The 21,702-nt window shown below is 38.4% G+C and overlaps 1 protein-coding gene across 1 annotated transcript in view; it reads right to left on the bottom strand.

Annotated features, from left to right (window-relative positions):
- LOC121900087 (CUB and sushi domain-containing protein 1-like) overlaps nucleotides 1-21,702 on the bottom strand; it is a 431,770-nt gene that overhangs the window by 214,389 nt on the left and 195,679 nt on the right. Inside the window, exons 4-5 of the mRNA XM_042416050.1 lie at nucleotides 3,535-3,729; nucleotides 2,253-2,460 (exon numbers count right to left, since the gene is read on the bottom strand). Coding sequence (XP_042271984.1) covers nucleotides 2,253-2,460; nucleotides 3,535-3,729 — 403 coding nt within the window. The remainder of the gene's footprint in view (nucleotides 1-2,252; nucleotides 2,461-3,534; nucleotides 3,730-21,702) is intronic.

Below are 21,702 nucleotides of genomic sequence, written 5' to 3'. Positions count from 1 at the left end.
CGAAAAAGCAAAAAGGCAAAAAGTGGTGTGACTGTGGTTAATGTAGTCCTGTGTTGAATGACAGTAATTCCTAATTTCCTACATTTAGTGTCATTTATCAAGTGTTGATTTGGGAACACATATGCTTTTTATCAGCCATACTCTGCTTCACAAATATATTAGACACACTGAAACCCTGGAGTAAACCAAAATAATCAGTCTACTAATGTCGATTTCTGAGCAGAACTGGCTCACAGGCATCTCTCTTGTTATTAATGAGGGAGGCCAAACTACCTTTCTCATTTCCTCTCTCTAGATTTCCCCAGCATTTCCCACCAACTTGAGGTAGCGACAAGACTGCATGCTTAACCATTAGGTTACCTCAACCCTTGCAAAAATACATCTAAGCCTTCAATAGAGATGTGTGATATTCTGAACAAAGCAATATGAAATTCAACAGTGCTCTAAATTTAAAAACCAGCATGTATTCTGCTACAATAAACTACCAGAACACTCAGTCACTTACACAGCCAGTTCAACTAGACAATGATACTACAACAGACTCAGACAGCTCCTTCTGTATCAAAATGACCAATCAGGATACAGTACACAAAATGATCACCAATCTGTCTAATTCACATGCTGAATATGTCTTTAATCTAGACACAGCATTCTTGAAGAGACACTCATCCAATCTTGCAGAACCATTGACCAAACTCATAAACTTGTCTATAGCTACAGAAAGATTCCCTGATCATTGGGAAACGGCTCTGATTGCCCCCATTTATAAGTCAAGTGCAGCTAACCTGGCTACAAATTATAGGCCAATTTCCATACTTCCATTTTTTTCAAAATCTTAAAAAAGGTTGTAGCACAATTGATGACATACTTGGATAATAATAATCTCTTGCACACAAGTCAATTTGGCTTCAGACCCAAGTATTCAACAGAACTAGCTAATTGCTATCTGCTTGAAAATATCAAAAGCTTTTTGGATAGGGGGGGTGTAGTTGGTGCTGTCTTTGTAGACCTCAAAAAAGCATTTGATACTGTCAATCATGACATCCTGCCATCCAAATTAACTAAATTTAATTTCTCTTTTCAAGCAAAAACATGGTTCAATCCGTATTTACGAAATAGGAGTCAACAGGCTACCATTGGTCAATCTAAATCTGATTGCCATGAAAGTAAAATGGGCATACCACAAGGACGAGTTTGTTTGCTTAGTTTATATATCAATGGAACAGGAATTGGGCTACAAATGCATGCTGACGATACTGTTTTATTTAAGTTAAAAAAAACTGTCTCTATGTGCTTCTCAATCAGAAAGCTCTCCGTCACAGACAGTGAGGATAAAAGACAATGAACTAGAGACAGTACAGGAGTTCAAGTATCTTGGAATTGTTTTGGATCCTCAGCTAAGGTTTGACAAACATATAAAAAGTTAGGTAGAAATGTCAGGGCCAATCTTCAAACTTTTAGGCAAATCAGACACTGCTTGCCATTTCATACAGCTCTGACATTTATGCATGCAATGATTTTTCTCATCTCTTATACTGCATAACCTCTTGGTCTCAGGCATCAGCCTCTACCACTAAACTGCTAACATCCCTTTATAACCAAGCTATCAAAGTTCTAGCCAAGAAAGCACTGAGATTTCATCCTTGCAATACTCTAAAGAAGAATAATCTTCTCTGTTTTGAATATTTCATTAATCACTTCAACCTCAAGCTTACATTTAAATGTCTCCACCCATTTTCAACACTTTCGTAACTAGACTTCACTATACTGCCTCTAACACCCGAAGTACATTAGAAGATGTGGAATTAGACACTGTAAAACTTCCTTTGCACAAACTGCTTTCTCAATTAAAGGCACAACCCCTCTGGAATTCCCTACCAGGGCAGATTCAGGATTTTAAAACGTTTTCTACAACAGTCAGGTCCTGGTTGAAACTTGACCAGGACTGCAATCATGACACCAACTGGTAATTATTTGTGTACTTGAGTTCATGCTATAAATGTTTTGTGTTTTGTTTTGTTTTATTCGTCTGCTTGTATGTTTGTTTATGTGTTGTCATGGATGGTTGTTGCTGTTGTTTTATTATCATATGCAAAGATTTTAAACTGTAACATGTAATTTTAATGATTTCTTGAACTATAATCAAGGGACTAGTTTTGGAAACTAGTTTTGGCTATATACACGCAACTGGCAATGTTCTTTGTGCTTACATAAAAATAAACAATGTAGTCTGTGTATGAGATGTATCTCACCATATGCTTGGTGCCTCTGTCCCGCTGATTTCCAGGAAGTCATATTTGTCCTCTAATAAGAAGTCATTGAAGACAAGTGCTATAGTGTCCCCGGGTTCAGCGAGGATTGACCATGTGCAGTCCAGGTTGTTGTCATACTCTGCAGGGTATCCAGGGCTGGTTATTGAACCTGCGGTGCCTCGTAACGTACCGCCACATGCTCCCTCCGCTGGAGAGAGCCAGAGAGGTTGAAGCATGGTGAAAATAGCAACTCTCCACAATTACAGTATTTTTCATATTTCATACAACTTGGTGTTAGATTTCCTGGATTGACTTGATAATGTCACAATCACACATTTATTTTAACAAACATAATTATTTTCATGTGTGTGTCTTTTATAGTATGTAAGTTTAATTTCTCATTTCTGTTCATGAATGAACATATTACTCTTTTATAGAGATAATAATACATACTGTAATACAAATATCAAAAAAATATTACAACTAAAACAACAATACTATGATTTTCACGTCATTATCATCATTGCTGATCACATCATCAGATTTTCATTAAAACAATAACTCTACATCTTCAAACACTTGAAGACAATTTGCTTGATGAAAAAAAACAAAGCAACAAATAACAAAAGGCAGAAGAGAGCCAGTAGTCAAATCATTAAATTGCAAATGCTGGAAGACACTAGGAATTAAGAGTGAGTTTCGCAGAGATTTATCACAAGAATCCCTGAACTGAGCTTTTCAAACATCTACCGGCCCTGATGGTGAAAACCTGGACAGATTTGTTCTTGTCTGTAGACTAATGAACCATTAGAAGGGCTTTGCTTGAGGATTTTGGGCTCCATCTGGTTCATATAATGGTTTGTTACGTAATTTGAGCCAGACCTTGCTATGATTTAAAAGTAATCAATACACCGGGGTTTCTCATCTCCTTCCGGCCCCTGACCTCATGTTAAGGTCCTTCAATTCTCATGACCCGAACAATTAGAGTGAGAGAAATGCCTAGTGTGAGTTGGCACTGCGCCTTTCTAGAAATATTTTAATTAGGAATTAACTGAGGGTAGATACCTGGTTTGGGACATGACTTTGTGCAAGTTGTCATAGCAATTAAGTATGACATACTTTTATGGTCTATTTTAAGTAGTAGTAAGTTTTGACTCACATAGAATTAATATTTCTTAAACCAATCTAAATTACTGTATTTTATTAAAAATATATTAAACAAATATCAATTAACAGAAAAAAGGAAAGTAAGAAAGAGAGACAGAAAGAAAGAACTTCTTACCTCTACAAAATGGTGATGGGAAGTCCCACTGTGCTCCACTGCCTGGTGATACAATACACGTGAGGATACTATGTCCTTCCAGTACAAAACCTGACTCACAGCTGTAACGGATCTTGTCCCCCATGTTGTACCGCGAGCCATGGATGACTCCATTTGGAATGAGGCCAGGGGTGCCACACGTATGGCTGGGCAGGACTGAAACACAGAAAAAAAGAGAATATTTGTTTTTTGATTAAATTGTGCCAAGATAAAACACTACAACCAAACACGACCAAAAACAATCAGTCAAGTGAACCAAGATGAACCATGCAGTCAACCAGCAACAGCTCAACAACAAAAAAACTATTTATCATATTTACAATCATGTCTGTATTTGTGCCAATATATGATGTGGGACGGTGACCTCTTTGGGCTGTGACCCTGCTAAAACTAATCAATGTCTAGTTGTGACGCCATTCCTCGTTCAATCAAAGAGTGATTTTAGATCCTCAGAATGTTTCTTTTGAGTATTTTTTATGCCCGAAGAGGCAAAACTAGTATTTTACAAGAAAAGGAAAAAAGAGAGAAAGTAGCATTTTGATTTTGTTTTTTCCTATCCTGCCAAGTATCTTGTGATCCCTCAGATTTATCTTGTGTCCCTTTAGGAGGGTCATGACCCCCAGCATGGAACCACTAATGTAGGATAGTCTCCGACAATTTCAGCATTTCTACATCTCTACAACGTTCTGGTACAATATGTGATGGTTCATATAAAATGCAAATCTATCAAATAAATATATTAAATATATCCCATAATATCAACAATCAAATAATGTTTTTTTATATTACAGTCACCACAGTAGAAATTAAGCAAATATAAAATATCAGCATCAACCTCACAGAATCCCAATGTGGAAGTGAGTGCATAGTATTTCCTTTTGTCTATGTGGCTAGAGGTTTTCCTCCAATGTGCATCTGTTGTTGCCAGTTCTTGGATGACACAGCTCTACAGTGGGAGCAGCTACAGGCAAGCTCATGGTATAACTAGGCCAAAATCAATCTATGACTGTAGCCAACACGCCTTAGTGCCACAGAAGGGGCAGCGACAGTAGCTGTAGTACAACCTGGATGAACTCCACAGTATCTAACCCTGGTGTACACTGTGTGTTATGTGTATTTGTACAACTGGAGCATGTTAACTTGCTGGGTGTGTAATATGTGCATGCAATGTGTATCCAACTGGCTAGTGTGTGTGTGTGTGTGTTTGTGATGTGTGCGTGATGTGTGTGTGTGTGTGTGTGTGCGTGATGTGTGTGTGTGTGTGTGTGTGTGTGTGTGTGTGTGTGTGTGTGTGTGTGTGCATGCGCAGTGTGCATGCGCAGTGCAGCCAGTCTATATGTAAGGGGTATTCAATCAGTCAATCCGTGTGTTTGTGTACGCTGTTCCAATTAAACGCTAGCATGGTAATTAGACAAAGCTTCACCATGAGACACTGAGAACTAGGACAGATAGAAAAAGGGAAGGTTGGGGGGGTGTGAGAGGAAGGCAAAGAGGGAAGAAGAGGAGAAAAAAAGAAAAGACGATGAAGAGACAGACAGAAGAGAGATAGAAGAAGAAGGAGAAAGACGAAAGACGAGAGACAGAGAGACAACGGTGGGGAGAAGGGGGAGACAGGAAAGGAGAAAGACAGTCAGACAGGAAAAGAGAGAGGTGAACTAATTGCATTGGGCCCTAAACATGTATAATTTACTCTAATTGACTCATTATTTGGGTTGTATGAAGTCATGCATCAGAGGCAAGTTACTCACACTGAGCTGACCATGACGTTGTCTGTGCAAACATGCCTCCTGCTTTGTTTTAACAAGGTGAGACACACAACCGAATTCAAAGTCCGAACTAAAACACTGACTGGAGGATGGGCAGAGGGAGGGAAGGACGCTTCTCAAAGAAGAGAGAATGAAAGGAATCATGTGTCCGAGCCAAGTCATTAGTCACACTTATGTGACCGTACAGTCCTGTGTCTGCCAGGCAGGCATGTTTTAATGAGCCAGCCTGGTGTACAAAGGTATTCCCTCATTTCAACCAATGTCTGAGGAAGTCATCTGGAAGAATCAGAGGTTATTTTAGAAGGATGAAGTGTTCAAAATACTGAAATGCACTCAAATCCTAGACATTACTCTTTTTATAGTCCAAGTAAGGATCGTCAATAACAGATAATCACATATTTAACTACAGCTGCATTTTGGCCCCGGCTCTAAGAGAAACCATTTGAATTCTGGTGATCAAGGTTTGTTCTTTTTTCACTTATGTAATGTTAAATAGTATGGTCTTCTTCTTTTTTTTAGTGCTGAGATTAGACTTTTGAGTCATCCAACACACTCTTTTGATTCTGTGCAAAACAATGGATTATCTGTAATGCTAATGTAGGATGGATGTGAGATTCAGTATGCATGAAGTGGTGAGAGCTGTAGCTTCATTCTGTCAAGATCTGACAGCTGACATCTCCCACATGTAGATTGATGTTCATCACTTAAATTAAAGGCATAATAAATCCTTAATAATACATTCATTGGTTACATTTGAAATGTAAAAAAAAATTAAGAGACAGAAATTCTTATTAGTATTACTATGCTTTGGATTAGAACATTTTAGGGCGTATTTTAAGCATGTTAGTTATTGTGCTTTAATATTCAATATAAATACAGTAGGCAAATAGTAGCCTATGGGCTAAATATGGCCTTCCAGCAAAATCATTTGACTCCCAAATGAAATCTGACACTTCCCCTTTTTAAACGACATCAAAATGTTAAAGGCATGTTTCAGACATCTACTGTAACCCACATGTGATGAATAAACACTGCATGAAATAAGCCTCTAATGATAAAAAATGTGGACAACAAATGCACACTGTATCTTGGGTCATAATATATGGATGTACAGCTCCTGGTACCCAAATAAGGTCTATTAAAGTTATTGAGTGAATAACATGGGAAATAAAAATATGTCACTTAAAACAATAAAACAATAGTATCCTTTTGACTATATGGCTAATTTATCATCTCTTTTATTTTAACAGAAAGATAATTGTATTTCACAGACCTAATGAATTTATTAGAAAGATAACTAGGCACAGTACATTATATGGGCTATAGGTCTACTACTAATGCCAAGACAAGGACTTGTGCTCAAGCTATGGCAAGAAGAATTAAACCATCAGCCAAGCAGTTGAATTAATCTACTTTACTTTTGTTTAAAATAGTATTCAAACCAAAATTAATTGAAAACATAAAAGCCTTGTCTCCACTGAGCTTTCAGTGGCGAGTGTTTGAAGAACTTTTGGCTGAACCCAACAACTGACCCCTGAGAGAAAGGTCTACCTGGGTAGAGTGATATTCGTAGGACGTTAATTGAGTAATTTTCAGTGCAAATTACTTGTTTAAGTTGCTATCATTAATCAGTGTTGTATTGGGTAACTACTAGTAATTTACAACGTAGATAGAGAGTGTAATGCACTGCCTGTGTGCACCATGCTTGGATATGTTTGGCTTGTTTTTATCAGTACTACACAACCTTGTTTAGCTGTAACCTCATGCCTGGGAAAGTTCAAATTAGCAGTTGTATTCAGTAGCATAATAACTTTGATTACATAATACTGGATGACTCCTTTGTTTTTAATTTTATTTATTCTAACCATTTCCCTGTTGAGGTCATTTTGGGGTTATTTAAAAAAAAAAAAGAGCACATTATGATTCTGGACCGATCAGAATACAAAACATCAGACGTGTGCAAGAAACTGTTAGGCTGTGTGCCCATTAAGAGCACTAAGGACAGTGTAGGCATCTCATTGCCTCATTAAAACAGATTTTGTGGGGATGAAATGTACCATACACAAACTGCAACATACTAAATTCCCACATGACTGAAAACGCACAAACTCAGTGGAGAAATTAGAATAAAGCTGCATCTTTTGGAACACAAAAGCTTGTTGCTGGGGCAGCACATTATACAGGTGCTGCTTTTCTTGCAAGTTCATTTACAATTATGGATCCCAGTTATTTTTCCCTTTACGCCACTTTGGATGGCAATTTTCCATGCACTACACTTTTTGTTGCTGTAACCTCCACCGTTGTCCTGGAGGGTGTAGACAGCCATGTGCTTCGTTTGATACCCATGTGAGTGAGGAAAACTCAACTGCACAGAAAGAGTTTTTGCTGGTAAATGAAGTGCCTGGAAAAGCTGGAAGCAGTTCTGTCGGGAATTCGATACGAGTTAGTGCAGTGGTGGGCAAGTTCTTAATCCACCTATCATCAATGGAGTAACTTACTACGTGTGTGTGTGTGTCTGTGTGTGTGTGTGTGTGTGTGTGTGTGTGTGTGTGTGTGTGTGTGTGTGTGTGTGTATGTGGGTGTGTGTGCGCGCTTTTTTAGTAGTGTCTGTCCACATCTCTGTGTGTGTTGGGCCATTCCTGTATGTGTGTGTGTCTTCTGAGAATGACGGATTCTCTGTTATATTCAGCCCTTCAAGCCTTTCACAGCCTTAGGGCAGGTCAGTGCATTGCTATGGCAACCCTAGGCAAGGGCAACATTTTAATAGTGATACAGAGGTGTGTAAAGACAGAGAACAGAGTGCGGTTATGAAAGCAAGGCTAAGAAATGACAATGACATGCAGAGAAGTTTGGCATGAGGAGAGGAGAAAAAAATTAAAAGAGGAAGGAAAGTGGAAGGAGAGTGAGGATGGAAAAGGCAAATACTTAAGACGGACAGAACGAATTAAGGATGAAGGAAGTAAAAGATAAGAGCCAGAAGGGAAGAGGAAGTGAGGGAGACAGGAAGGGGTGGATGAGAGAGGTGTTGATGAAGGTTTTTGTAAAATTATTAATAAATCATTAGTGTCTTGCAGAAACCTTGCACACAGACAATTGTATCCTATTTTCTGTTTGATCCTTTCTAATTTCTTCTTCCCCCCCTCTAGAAAAATTGCACATTTTCCGTCTTCCACTATCAGATTCTAAAATTCTAAAATAATTCTGTACCACTAATTAAACAACAACCCTACACTCAACATGTTACCATGGAGAGTTTGCTCAAACAGATGTGTGAACAAAGATCAAACCTCTGACAATTTCTCATTGGTCAGAATGTAAACTTTACATTGATTAACTCTACACATCATCTGTTAAAACTGTGTCTACATTGGAAACAGCATGTCTCCATCTATCCATGTGTGATATCAGAAGTCAGGTCTAACACAGCTGCTGCTGAAAAGAAGTTAAACATCCTTATCTGAGTGAGGTCCCCTGCTCTACCTCTACAGTGTTCTCTCCCACGGTATAAATATATAGCGACGCTTATTAGCTAACCATCCACTAAAAATAGCAAGGCAAACAGCTCCTTGAATCTGCTGTTATGGATGCACTAAAGCAGATGCCACAGGATAAAAGCCAACCTGCATAACTTTGTTCTTTCTCCCTGTGGTGAAATGCAGTGAGCCTGTGACGACGTCTATATAAACTACAATTCAATTAAAAAAAACCCATAAAGTTTAATTAATTTACATTAAAAATAATCAGAATTACTGCATTAACTAGTCAGTTAAAGACGAGCATGAGGAGCAATGAAGGTGAATCATATCTTGAATTTAAAAATAAATGACAAAATCCACTTAAGTTTTATTATTTGACAACAGATCACCACCATGGATTAAATGTCCATTAACACTTAACAAACCACAAACCACCCCTGCCACACAATCCCACTGTTGAAACCCAATGAATACAATACACATGCATCAAAAACACATATCTGTATATTTGAAGACTAAAATAAACTAATCACTTCAGAATATGTTTTAAAAAATAATCAGATAATATTGTCAACTCATCCATTATTTCAGCTCAGCAAAAGATTCATGTGGGTAATGCTGTTTGTGAGCTGTCACTTGCTAAAAATATATGGAGAGAGGCTGGAAAATGACCCCTAGTTAACTGACAGTAAAAAAAACAAAAAAAAACAACTAGAACGAGCTATATCTGCATCCACAGCATGGAACTTGCCACAAGCCAAAATTGGAACAGATGTTTTGTCAAATCTAGCTCCTCATACCTGGCAAAAATCACCAATTTCTTGTTTGGTTTCCAGGGGGCTGTAAAGTTAAAACCAAGCGGAACCAGAACAAATGTCAGACCGTGTGCTCATATTGCTCAGCAGGGATTTGGACAGATGTAAGCATTTGAAATTTGTCTGGGAAAATTCATCTTTCAGTGTGATTAAAACTTTGGCAGACTAGTTAACTTTAAATGAGAAGATTTTAAGGGCTCTTTTTTCGACTTAACTCAAAGTATAGGGAAAAAAAATGTGCATCTTTCAAAATACATCTAAAATGTCTGTCACAATTCTCATTCTTGCACTAAAAGCCTTGGTTAGTAAACTCAAGAGTACAAAAAGCTCCTCAGTTCAGTTAGTTGCTCTCTAAAAAAAGATATTGATTTCTGCATAGTTTTTACAGAAGAGTCTACACACTCAACACTCCAGCATAAATTTAGGAAAAGGTGCAGACAACATCATTTTACTACCTACCATCACCATTTTGAGTCTGAACAAATCACTCCCCATCCGCAGCTCTGCTGGGACCCTGACTTCACACTGAAAGCATGTCTCAATAGGTGCAATCCATAATCCATTAACACCTCCAGTCAGTTCCCATGGTGTACATGTATTAACAAATAACAATCGCCATACTCCTTTAATCTATGATTCTTGATGTAGAGTTGTTGCTGTTGGAAAGATGCCAAAGCCCCTGAGCTAAATGGACTCCCCAGCACTGCTAGTGCTCCCATGGTGTAAATGTATTAACAGCTTCACTGACACATAGTACATAATAACTCTAACCGACCAAACACTAATGGGGCTCCTGGCCAATTGTGGCCAAGGGCCATAGCCGAATGGAGGCCCCTCGCCACCTGCTGCGCCCCCTTAGTTTAGATGTGTCAACAGCTAACACGGCATTTCTAGCAGCACCACCTCATTAATCAAAGACATTAGAGGGGAGTATTCACCTTCTGAGCACACCTTTGCTCCAAACAACTGAGCCCTAGGAATTGATTTGTAGTATTTTGTTTTGGGATATGTGTAAGAGGGGCATTGATTTTCAGGGTAATGCCCCTTCAAGGAGAGTACCCGCAAATGTCAGCTGCCAGTTGAGTAGCAGTTAGCTCCAACATGGACATAAAACAGCCCTTCAGTGAAGATATAGGGGACAAATGGCTGCCAAGTGACATTATAAAGTAACACTTTTTCCTTTACACTATGCATTTTATTGAATTCAAATTCCATGAAGCTAAAATACAAACATTACTAACTATATGTCCACATATTAATATGTATTAGCAGCTCCAGTGATGTTCAGTATTAATCATATCAGCCTGCTGTTGGTCAGAGAAATCAGCACTACTTTGACTGTAGCAATGATCAATCTTTCTGGTACCTAAAACCAAGGGATGCCTACTAAGATGAGACTCAAGCAAACACTGTGTGTTACGGTTCATTCGGTTCATATTCAAAGCAGTATGCTGCACTGTACACCCCAATCATATTACAGATCAGAGCTTTCATTCCTGCATTTATTGCTTTGGGACAGAGAGCTGTTTATTATCTCAAATAGTGACTGCACTGTCCAAGATAATGAGAACAACATATCCGAATTCTGCTTGACAATTCTGGATGTTGGATTTTCCTTTTAAGTGTGCCAGCCAGTGATGTTTCCAGCATTAATTCCCAACGATCACCAGTGAAGGAGGGCAATCAGAGTACAGACTTCACTTTGTTCTACAACACAGAGAATGCCATAGAATAAACCACAGCCTAATGAACCAGGGCTTGTAGAATCACAAGTTACATAGTAAACAACGCCAATCGATTAGAACTTGGGTGTGTATGGATAATAACAAACACTGCATTAGAAAAAAAAACAAAAACTGTCTATCTACATACAGCTCTGTAGCCTGTAGTTGTAAGCTGAGACCTAAAACAGATAAAGTTGCATTTCTGTTCCGCTCCTTCGATGTAAACGTATTAAAATGTATTAACACCTCCTTTCCTATGTTCCCTTGGTGAAAATATATTAGCAGGGCAAGTGACATTTCCAGCAGTGCTTCTCATCAATCACCTGCTAAACAGAGTAATCACTGGAGCAGCTACACTCTGTTAAACACCAGCTCTCCTCAGCCTTTCCAGCTTGACTATGGAACCAAGAAATATTGGTCGCTAATATACAACATCCTCATGCTGTGATGGCCAGCACCATAAAAATCAGCAGCCGCAGAATCACCAGGTATACACCAAAAGACATGGAACAGAATCACAGACTGAACATGGCTGATTTTTTTAAACTCAAAATGTATTGCTCTGCTTGACCCCGTTCTGTTATGTTTGTTTAGATGAAAAGAGCAGCTCATTTCTAATAAAAAGAATGTTCTGCTACCAGCTAAGTTATGATACAGGTTCTTTTTTTTTTTTTTACCATATGCCAATTTGCTTATTTTGGATCATGTACAACCATACTCATTCAGATGGACTGCTTATTTTAAAGCAGCAATAATTGATAATTAATGGCAGCTGAACAAGCTGTAAACACAAGATATTATTTGAGTTGTCATATTATCAACGTATGAAGTTGTTATGGCGAATGTATTAGTAAACAGCTGCCTATTGCCAGCAGAGATGGAGCAACATTATGTGAGACAGATATTAACTCTCATTTTAGCTCCGGTTTGGTCTCCACCAGCTCCAGAGGGAAATATTTGACTCTTAAGCTGCAGAGTGCTCAACTATATTCACCAGCTAGTTGCTAACTTAGTTTGTCTGTCGTCTGGTGCTGGGCAGGTAGCAGACAGTGGGTTTAATAGCGCTTTTTTGATGAGAACAGCCTGAGAGCAACTGCAGAGTTGGGTGATAATTTGATATGGGTTCATCACTACAAGCAGTCCATTTCACATTACACACAGTCATTTAATTCATTGTCAGTATAAAAACATTGATTAGTGCAGCTTTAATGATGCTTCAGCAAGTTTAGGAACTTGAAGCAATAAGTACAACTATTCGGCTTCCTGCCAAGAGTTAGATGAGCACATCAATACCACTCTAATGTCTGTACAGTCAATATGAAGAAGAAGAAAATCCGTTTTACAGATTAAGCTCACAAATAAAAAAAAATTAAAAAACAAAGTGTAAAAATGACTTGTGTATGAGACTACGGGAGCGATGACTGCCTAGAGATTCCTGGCAACCTCATGGCGACAACAAGTCCCCTGGACAAAGCTCACTACATGAACAATATTCATGTGGTGAAGAGTACGTACATTTTTATATAATTTAGGTACGTTCTAATAACTGTAAAAATAAGAAGTTGGTGTGAGTACTTGAAGGTGAAAAGCTATTTTTTGTTGCAATCATCTACCTGTCAAGTTATTTCTGAGTAGTCAAACCACAGCATCGGTGTCTGTGTGCCATTCTTCTGGGATACTAAGAGCAGTTAGTTACCAAATAATGATTCTCAACCTTTTCAGACCCGAAGCACAAAGGTTTATCTGCTGGCAATAACAATGTTGTAGCAAAGAGAATCATTACTTCAAGACAGAACCTATTAAATTGAAGCTTGAGGGATTCATGCATGAGGCTTTTAAAACTTGCTTCTGCACTTCAATCCTGCTCCCCTCTCTCTCTCGAGCAGGGCACTGTCACCTCAATTCTGTTCTCTTGCTTCTTGCCTCTGCTGCACCCTTGTTCTGGTGTGTTTTTCACATATTCTGTAACATTTGAAATTTCTACCTATTCAATTGCAGGACTGACACAGCTTTTTCTAAGATCAAATAGTTAGGCCAGGATAAAATGATGTGCTTTTGTGTGTGCCATGGGTCATAAAAATGTGCTGTGCCCATATGCAGGGGACAACAGTCTATAGCAGGGCTTTATTTAGCTGTCAAAACCAGATTGTAGGACTGATGTCTCAGGTTGGAGAAAGAGAACCGATGTGGATTGTTGTAGTTATTAGTGAATTAATGTCATCTCTCCACATAGCGTGCCATCTGCCTGGAGGATACAGTCCTCTATAGGCCTCCAACATGCCTGAAGCTACTCAAGCATCATATAAATGGTTTAGTTATGATGGGGCAGTGTATGTAAAAGCCAACTCAGCTGTGTGTAAAAGAGCTTACAGGTACCATATAACGAGAGACATGCTGCACACAGCTGTCTTCTGCAAGTCAATGAGCACTGGATTAATTTACTGAGGTAATTAACCTGTTTTGATATATAACTATGTGCTCTTTGGAACAGCTGTCTGGAGGAAATGTCTCCAACTTTTTTTTTTCTCTAAAATGAAATATAACATTCAGCCCCCCTCCCCACCTCTATAATTCCCATGCTATTCCTAAATTAAAACTAATGCTTGGTGAGGATTGGAGTTATTGTTAGTCCACAATTACCAGACTCAGATCAGGTTTGCCTCGAGACAAAACACACACTAAGCTGAACTCAAAAAAATCGGTTGACTTTTAAGACTGAATTTTAAATGCTCTTTAAAACCACCAGTGAAAAGCAATATTGGTGGAAATATGATCATGTCTCATTTCAGGTTTTAAAATGCAGTCTTGTGGATCCATTTTGGACAAATGAGAGCTATCTATGCTATGCATTTTCTGGCTATGTAGTAGTAGTACTGTAGGTAATCTGAATGAGTTAAGAGTGAGTGTCACTTAAAGCATGACATGATCTTATTCTTTAGCTATTTTTGAGGTGAAAGAAATCAGAACTGAAGCCTTTAATATGAGGATAAAGATTCAGATCAATAACAGTCCAATGTTCTCAGTAGAAGGTCAGCAGTGGGGTGCCAAGAGCTGCCAGAAGTTTGCCATAAGCATGTTCTTCTCATAATTACCAATTTAGTGTGCTGCAATTAGGCCGTAGAAAACTTACTGACATTCACTTATTAACAGCAGTGATGCAACTGTGCAGACAAGACAGCCTAGTAAGATGCCTTCATCCCTGTTTAAATTCATTTAAAGCAAAGTTTACCTATTTTCTAATCTGTTTCCATTTGCTCTGTTAAATTTTTGTTACTGTATTTCCAGTAATTCACTTATTCCGACATGCGGAACAATAATTCTAGCGCTTGAGTCCCACCCGGAATGTTCTGGCAGTGCACCACTTAGCTGTAGCATGCTCATGGATGTATGCTTGCCGGCTTAGCCAAGTTATCCTGGTTACCCATGATCACGTATCATCATTATTAAAGTATGTGCTGTTATACCTGTATTTAAATGATGAGTTTCCTCCGTCCCCCTCCTCTTGCTGTAATGGAGGGCTATGCATGTACTTATAGAACTGGAATTACATCCAGGTAATGGCTATTAATGGTTAACTGGTATGCACTATTATATAACAGGCACCAGGAGTTTTTGGGGCCGGCCTTTATTTGTTTGTCTCGACCATGCCACCAGCCATTATCAGAGACCCAGCCTTTAATTGACTACCGTCTTTTTATTTGAGAAAATACAGTAGCCACCATTTGCTCAATGAAATATATCATTATGGACCACTATGACTGATTTTAAAATATCAGAGAACCTCATCTGCCATAAAGACATTGGAGCCACAGGGAGAAAAAAGTGGCAAAGGACCATTTTAGGCACCTGCAAGTCAAGGGGCAGGGTTAAGATGCAACGCTTGGTAAAGATGGTGAAAAGAAAGCTACCAGATAAACTAAAGCTCACATCATCCCTTCAAACTTTGTTCATTCCCTCATCCATCGTCATGTGCTCTGGGTAATGAAAGAAAAGAATGAAACCGTGGATACCGTGGCTGAGATTACGTTTCAGTCTACGGGATGAGTTTACTGACTTGTGGACGTCTCAGTGATGAGCTGCTGCTCCTTTGCATTAAAGCAGTCAGACACCTGGTGAGGACACTGCCTCCTTGAGGTGTTCTGGGCAAGAGTGACTCGGAGGAGACCTCAGGGCAACATGCTGGATCAATTACATTTCCCAGCTGGACTAGGAATCCCCCAGATGGGCTGAAGGAAGTTTCTGAGGAAAAGGACAGCTGCATTTCTTTCTCTCTCTCTTTTTTTTTAAAGAAGCTAAAAATGGAATGGATAGATAGTTTTATGCATTAGAATGTTGATTTAAAACAACTATCACAAAGATCTTGGGTCAAAAAATTAAACATTTTTATTTAAAGTCCACCTTATTCTAAAAAGAGTAATTATCAGAGTGGGTCCATGCATCTCTGACTATGATAAAAAGAAACACTGATAATAGATAATACAGATAAAAGTCTCAAGGCTTACACCAATAGATGTTATTTAATTATATTTGTATCAACGCTTTTATAATTTCTTGTTTTTAGTAACTGAATTAGGTCTTTTTGACAGCAAACATTTTGACTTGTCATAGTAGGAAAAGCACAGGTGTTACTAATAACATTAATGATAGCTCTGTTCTATTTAAGTGTCCCAGTACCGGGACCGTGAAACTGAAGCAGCTAAATGGAATCCAACCATCATTAAAGCCCATTGGCTAATCAGCATGAGCATCAACTTAAAGCACAACCTAACAGCAGCTGGAAATCTTGCTTTATCCTCACCTTAGTTAGTTAGTTTATTACATTATGATTAAGAACAGCATAGTGCTACACAACTACATCTCCAACAATCAAAAATCAAGTACAACAAAATGCATGGATGGTCTGCAGAGAATGTGTTACATCACTGAGGATTCCCTGTCCTTTCCTCACCACTCGAGACTCCCTAAGCAGCATCATACTGTGCTGTTGTTGACCCACAATCTTACTAGACATATAAACAATCTTAATGAATTTGTTTTTGCTTACTACAGATGATGAGAAGTGCTGAGTAATACAACATAAAGTTAAAATGTTCTCCAAAAATGAACGATAGAAGAGAGCCAGTATCTTTCCGCTTGTTCTGAAATCAAAAATGATTCCCTTAGTTTTCTTGGTATTTAGTTGAAGAAAACTGGCCTGACACCAATCAATAAACTCATCCACACATCCACAGAAGTCCATTTCATTTTCGGTGATCAAACCAAAAATTGCAGTGTCATCAGCAAATTTACACTGAAAACATCAAATGAATTACAGTCTAATAGTATTAAATGCAGATGGACCGTCTGTAAACATAACATGGATATATCACTTTGGTTGATTAAGATGACAATAAATACCATGTAACACAGACGTAAGAGCATCTTCTGTGCTCCTCCTCCTCCTTTATGCAAATTGCAGCGGGTCAAGTTTGTTTTGTACCTTGCTGACTAACACTATTCTCTCAAGACTCTTTATTACAATAGTTGCCAAGGCTGCTGGAGATTACTAATTTACTGTAAAACCAGTAGTTTTGATGTTTTCAACAAGAATTATAAGTGAAGATTTCCAGGCCTTGGGAACACAGTGTGAATCAACAGACATTTGAAACAAGTGACTGAAAACAAGTCTGTGTGTGATGCAGTGATGTAGAATTTACATCAGGGTTACAGGTGCCATAGAGCACACTTCTGTGTTTGCCCTAAAAAGTTGCTATTTTAATGGAGTGTGCAACAATGATAACACAATGACGCTTTTGGGAAATGTTCTCCTGGCCAGTGGTTGCTATGGAAACAGTGACCTGGCCTGAGGCTACAGAGTGCTGCAGGGGACAAACAGGGAAACAACAGTCAACCTCTGTAAAACAGGACAAAAAGCACATCCACAATTATTTGCTCTTAAAAGGAACATCTGCACTAAAGTAGTATTCAAATATGTACATTTCAGTTCAGCCTAAATCAGTAAATAAGTACAACTATCTTCTTAAGTTATAATCCTGAGTCCCAAGACTTTAAAAGCTCCAAAACATAAATTCAATATAATGCTGTTTTTAAAGCACTGTTGCATCAGTAATGCCTAATGGCTTTGTCACTGTATTGTTTTTCTTTCTTTGAATCACATTAAAGACTTTTTTTTCACTTTCAAACTAAATGACTGAGCAGTTCATGAAGGGACTGATAACATGACACATCACAGCTTCAAAAGTTGCAAAGAGATTAAATATTTTGTAGATGTTTGAAGGCAAGTTAGAACAACATGTATTTCTACTTCTTTAAATGTTCATTTCTGTGTATAATTTAAACTTAAATTTTTATCATCATAAATAAAGTTAATGAGGCCAGAAAATATGATTCATGCTTGAACTCCTGACTAATTCATACTGTACTTGAGGCCTGAACTATCTAGTTAATATGAAAGAAGCCAGTGAAGCAGCAGTTTAATTGTGCTACTCTCTGAGAAAAGCATTACTGAAATGAAATAGCATTAAGTACATCACAAAAATGGCATGAATAAAAAGATCTAGTCAGCAAACAAAACGTCAGTCTGCCAGTCTGTCTTCCTGCTAACTTCTCTTTTTTTTCCTAAGTAATAAACTTAACTTAACTTAAGGCTCCATGAGACCTCCACAATAACTCCTGAAGGTCCCCACACTTCACTATGACAGACAGTCCTGAGGAAAAGGGGAGTGGAAGATAAAATAGCATCTCATTCTGCCAGAAAACCTCAAAATCTCTAAAAAACCTCATCCATTCCCACTGTCCCTTATCACTACCCCCCCCCCCCCCCCCCCACTGCTTCTCTTCCGTCCTCTGCAAAGAGCACTGCCAACACATCCTGCTCTATCTTTTCCCTTCCTGTCATCATTGCTATGACAACCCTGACCTGGCTGTGAGTTCCCATAGTAAGAGTGGTCTGCCCTGAGGCTACGGTGTATCAGAGTGGACATAAACACAGAGGAAATAACATCACTTGCCTCATCAATACTAACACGCACACCTGTGCACAAGACCGTTCAATATGTGCTCTTGCAACAATGTCACCTTCATATACGACTAAATTGTTTTCCCATTTACATTGCTGTAGCAAGCATGATCGTTTTGTTCGAATGAATGAAGTGCAACATTTATATATAGCTCTGAAGTTGGAGGGAAGAGGAGGTCGGGTTGGAAGCTCACATCCTGAGTCCTGCGTGTGGTTAGGTTTAGACAACAAAAGCACTTTGGTTAAAGATCTGCTTTAGCTGTATTAAGACATATGAAGCTTTGCCAAAGTTCTTTTGCATGCGAAGACCTGTATATTTTTCATACCATCCCACTTCTCACATCTCTCAAGCATACTTACTCATAATTTCCTTTGCTGTCACTTCCCGTGGCTGTCAATTGAGCTATCAGCTGTTCACATCAGCTGGTCACATCTATCCAATAGCACAGCAACACACCTCCATTGTTTGCCTATCATCTTGCTTCTGTCTTTTTAAATACGTTTCGCTCTCTCCGCTTCTAGTGTGTTCATGCTGCTGTTATGTGAGCCCCTCCACCTCCCCATTGCTGCCTTGTCTTCGCAGATTCATCAGTTTCATCACTTCATCATCCAAATCTGCCTATCAGTTTCAGCAGAGTCATCAGCCACCACCACCATCACTATCAGTGTCTGTACTCCATGGGGGGATTTATCTTGCTGCTGCTCAGGGCTGGTGCCCCAAAAATCTCCCTGTAGAGTCTAAGTGCCAAAGACTTTCTTGACAAGACTTAATTATCACTATATCATCTGTTATAATAACCACTTATCTTTATTTCATTCACTTGTCTCTCCTTATTGAAATAAAAATACTCTGCTTAGAACAAAAAAAGTAAAATTGCCACTTTAAAATCCTTAAATGACATCTACTACTTCTCCTTTATTAAAAATTCCAGAATCTATGAATATGCAAATATATTTCATTTCAGAAATTTAACTGTTGGACACAAGACGTCTCCTACTTCACTGTAAAGTCCATTCTCAGTGTATGTGAACTGGAGGCTTCAAGTTTCCCCATGACACTTGTGCAAGTTGAATACTGGATCATGATTGGCCTCCAAACTAGTTGTGATGTCACAAATCATGCTCATAGGCCCACCCCTAAAAATTAGATTTTCAATGAGCACAGAGAAAATTTCCACTTTCAGCAGATGAATGTGAAAACAACCTTCCAGTGTCAAACTCTGCACATACATCAAAGCATATTTTGAGTGGAAGGGGACTTTATAGTTGGTGAAAGATTGTGGTGATGTATAAATGTTAATAAACATGTTATGCTTCAAGTCACTGTAGCCCCGAGGTTAGCCCCGAAGTTAGCAACAACGCGTTGGCTTGACTTGACCAGGCTCACTTAAGGTGGACTGACTTTTAAGATGGACCAGCCATTGTCATTTTAGTGTCAATCAACCTAGGGGAAACACTGCAAGGTACGTTGTCTTTGAACATTTCACTCATTTTGTACGCTAATTAACAACATTTGCTCATTATGTTGAGAAAAAATGTGTAGTGATTCAGCCAGCATCATGTTTCTAGTAAAATGTTTTTGCTGTTGTAATTTAGTTGTATATGGACATAATTTCTAGGAGACAGGATTGGCTCTTGCACCAAGTAAATCTCCTTCTCTTTCACCAACTGACAGTGACAAAAACAGATCGGAGATCAGATACTTGGACATTACGAATACACTTATTTGCCTTACAGAATTAAGCAGAATAGACAAGAGTTACGAAACTAATGACGAATGCTTAGAATAGAACACAATAGAACAAACCAATACAATAGGAACACAAGTGTTCATTGCTTGAATGTTTAAATAGACATTAATCATTGCCATCCCTGTTGCTTGTTGCACCTCTCTCTCTCTCTCTCTCTCTCTCTCTCTCTCTCTCTCTCTCTCTCTCTCTCTCTCTCTCTCTGTCCCTCTCACACACACACAAACACGCACACACACAAAACAAGGTCTAATGCATCTTCATTTAGTCTTGCTGTCCTCTGGGCACATTTACATCTGTCAACTCACTATACAAAATGGATGGATGGGCTTGTGTATGTGTGTGTGTCTGTCTTCATGCAGCATGTATGTGTGAATCCATTTGTCTTCCTCTGTGTTTACGTGTGTATGAGTTGTGTATTTATCTTTGTATATCTGTAAGGACAAGTCTGTTTCTATGTCTACCATATACATGTGAGCAGATGCATATTTCTCGGTCTCTTTGTATACATACACTAATGCATGTGTACGTGTGTGTCAGTGTGTGTGCCTGTGCATTTGTGCAAAACAGTCAATTTCCTTGGTAGGTGACAGTTCATGGTCCCCTGGGCAGCACGGAATCGTGGGTAAACTCGGTGTCACAACTATTCCCATATATCATCAGACTGACACAAACACACAAACACACACACACACACACAATATAATGCTTTATTGATGTTTTTTAAGTGTAAGAGGTTGCATCATGGCTCATGGGGAAAACCAATGTGTATATAAATTAGATAGTATGTGTCACTAAATAGCTGTATAGTTTCTATACTTTCAGTTATGATAAACTTCAATGTGATAAAAGACAAGAAGAATGCAATATATTTTTATTCTTTTTTGTCCAAATGAAAGAGGATAGCTTAGTCTGTACAATATATTGTGAATGGAAGACAAAGATTATTGTTTCTACTGTCATGGAATCGTGTCTTCCCTTTTACTGTGTGTAGAGCTGCAACCATTAATCAATAAATCAATTAGTTGCCAACTTTTAAATTAATAGTTAACATAATAATAGCTAGTTAATAGTAAATTAAGTTATTAAAATAACTATTTTGATAATCGATTCATCGTTTTGAGTCATTTTTAAAGAAAAAATGTCCAAAAGCTCTTTTTTTCAGCTTCTCAAATGTGACTATTCTCTGGTTTCTTTAGTCTTCTATTGCAGTAAACTTTATATTTTCGGGTTGTTGACTGTTGTGGCCAAAACAAAACATTTGAGGATGTCACCTTGGGCTCTGGGAAACTGTGAACGAAATTTTTTGCCATTTTTGGACCAATTTTATGGACCAATCAACTGTGACATGCCTAATCCGACATTTGCCTGTTCACTTGGAAGTGAGCATAGCTGAAGAATAAAATGACACTTGTTCCTTCACAACTGAATGGACAGACTTGCACTCATATGAAATTAAAGGTGTCACTGACAACAAATGTTACTAAAAAGTTGACAAATCTGTGTGCCCAAAGACCAAACAAACTCCACAAGAAATATGACCTGTAAAAGTATGCACTAATGCTAAATCTGAAATCCTAAT

This window comes from Thunnus maccoyii, chromosome 1 (assembly GCF_910596095.1).
Source record: "Thunnus maccoyii chromosome 1, fThuMac1.1, whole genome shotgun sequence".
Lineage (NCBI taxonomy): Eukaryota > Metazoa > Chordata > Actinopteri > Scombriformes > Scombridae > Thunnus > Thunnus maccoyii.
The sequence above is the reverse complement of the archived record's forward strand: the minus strand, read 5'-3'. Positions and strand labels throughout refer to the sequence as shown.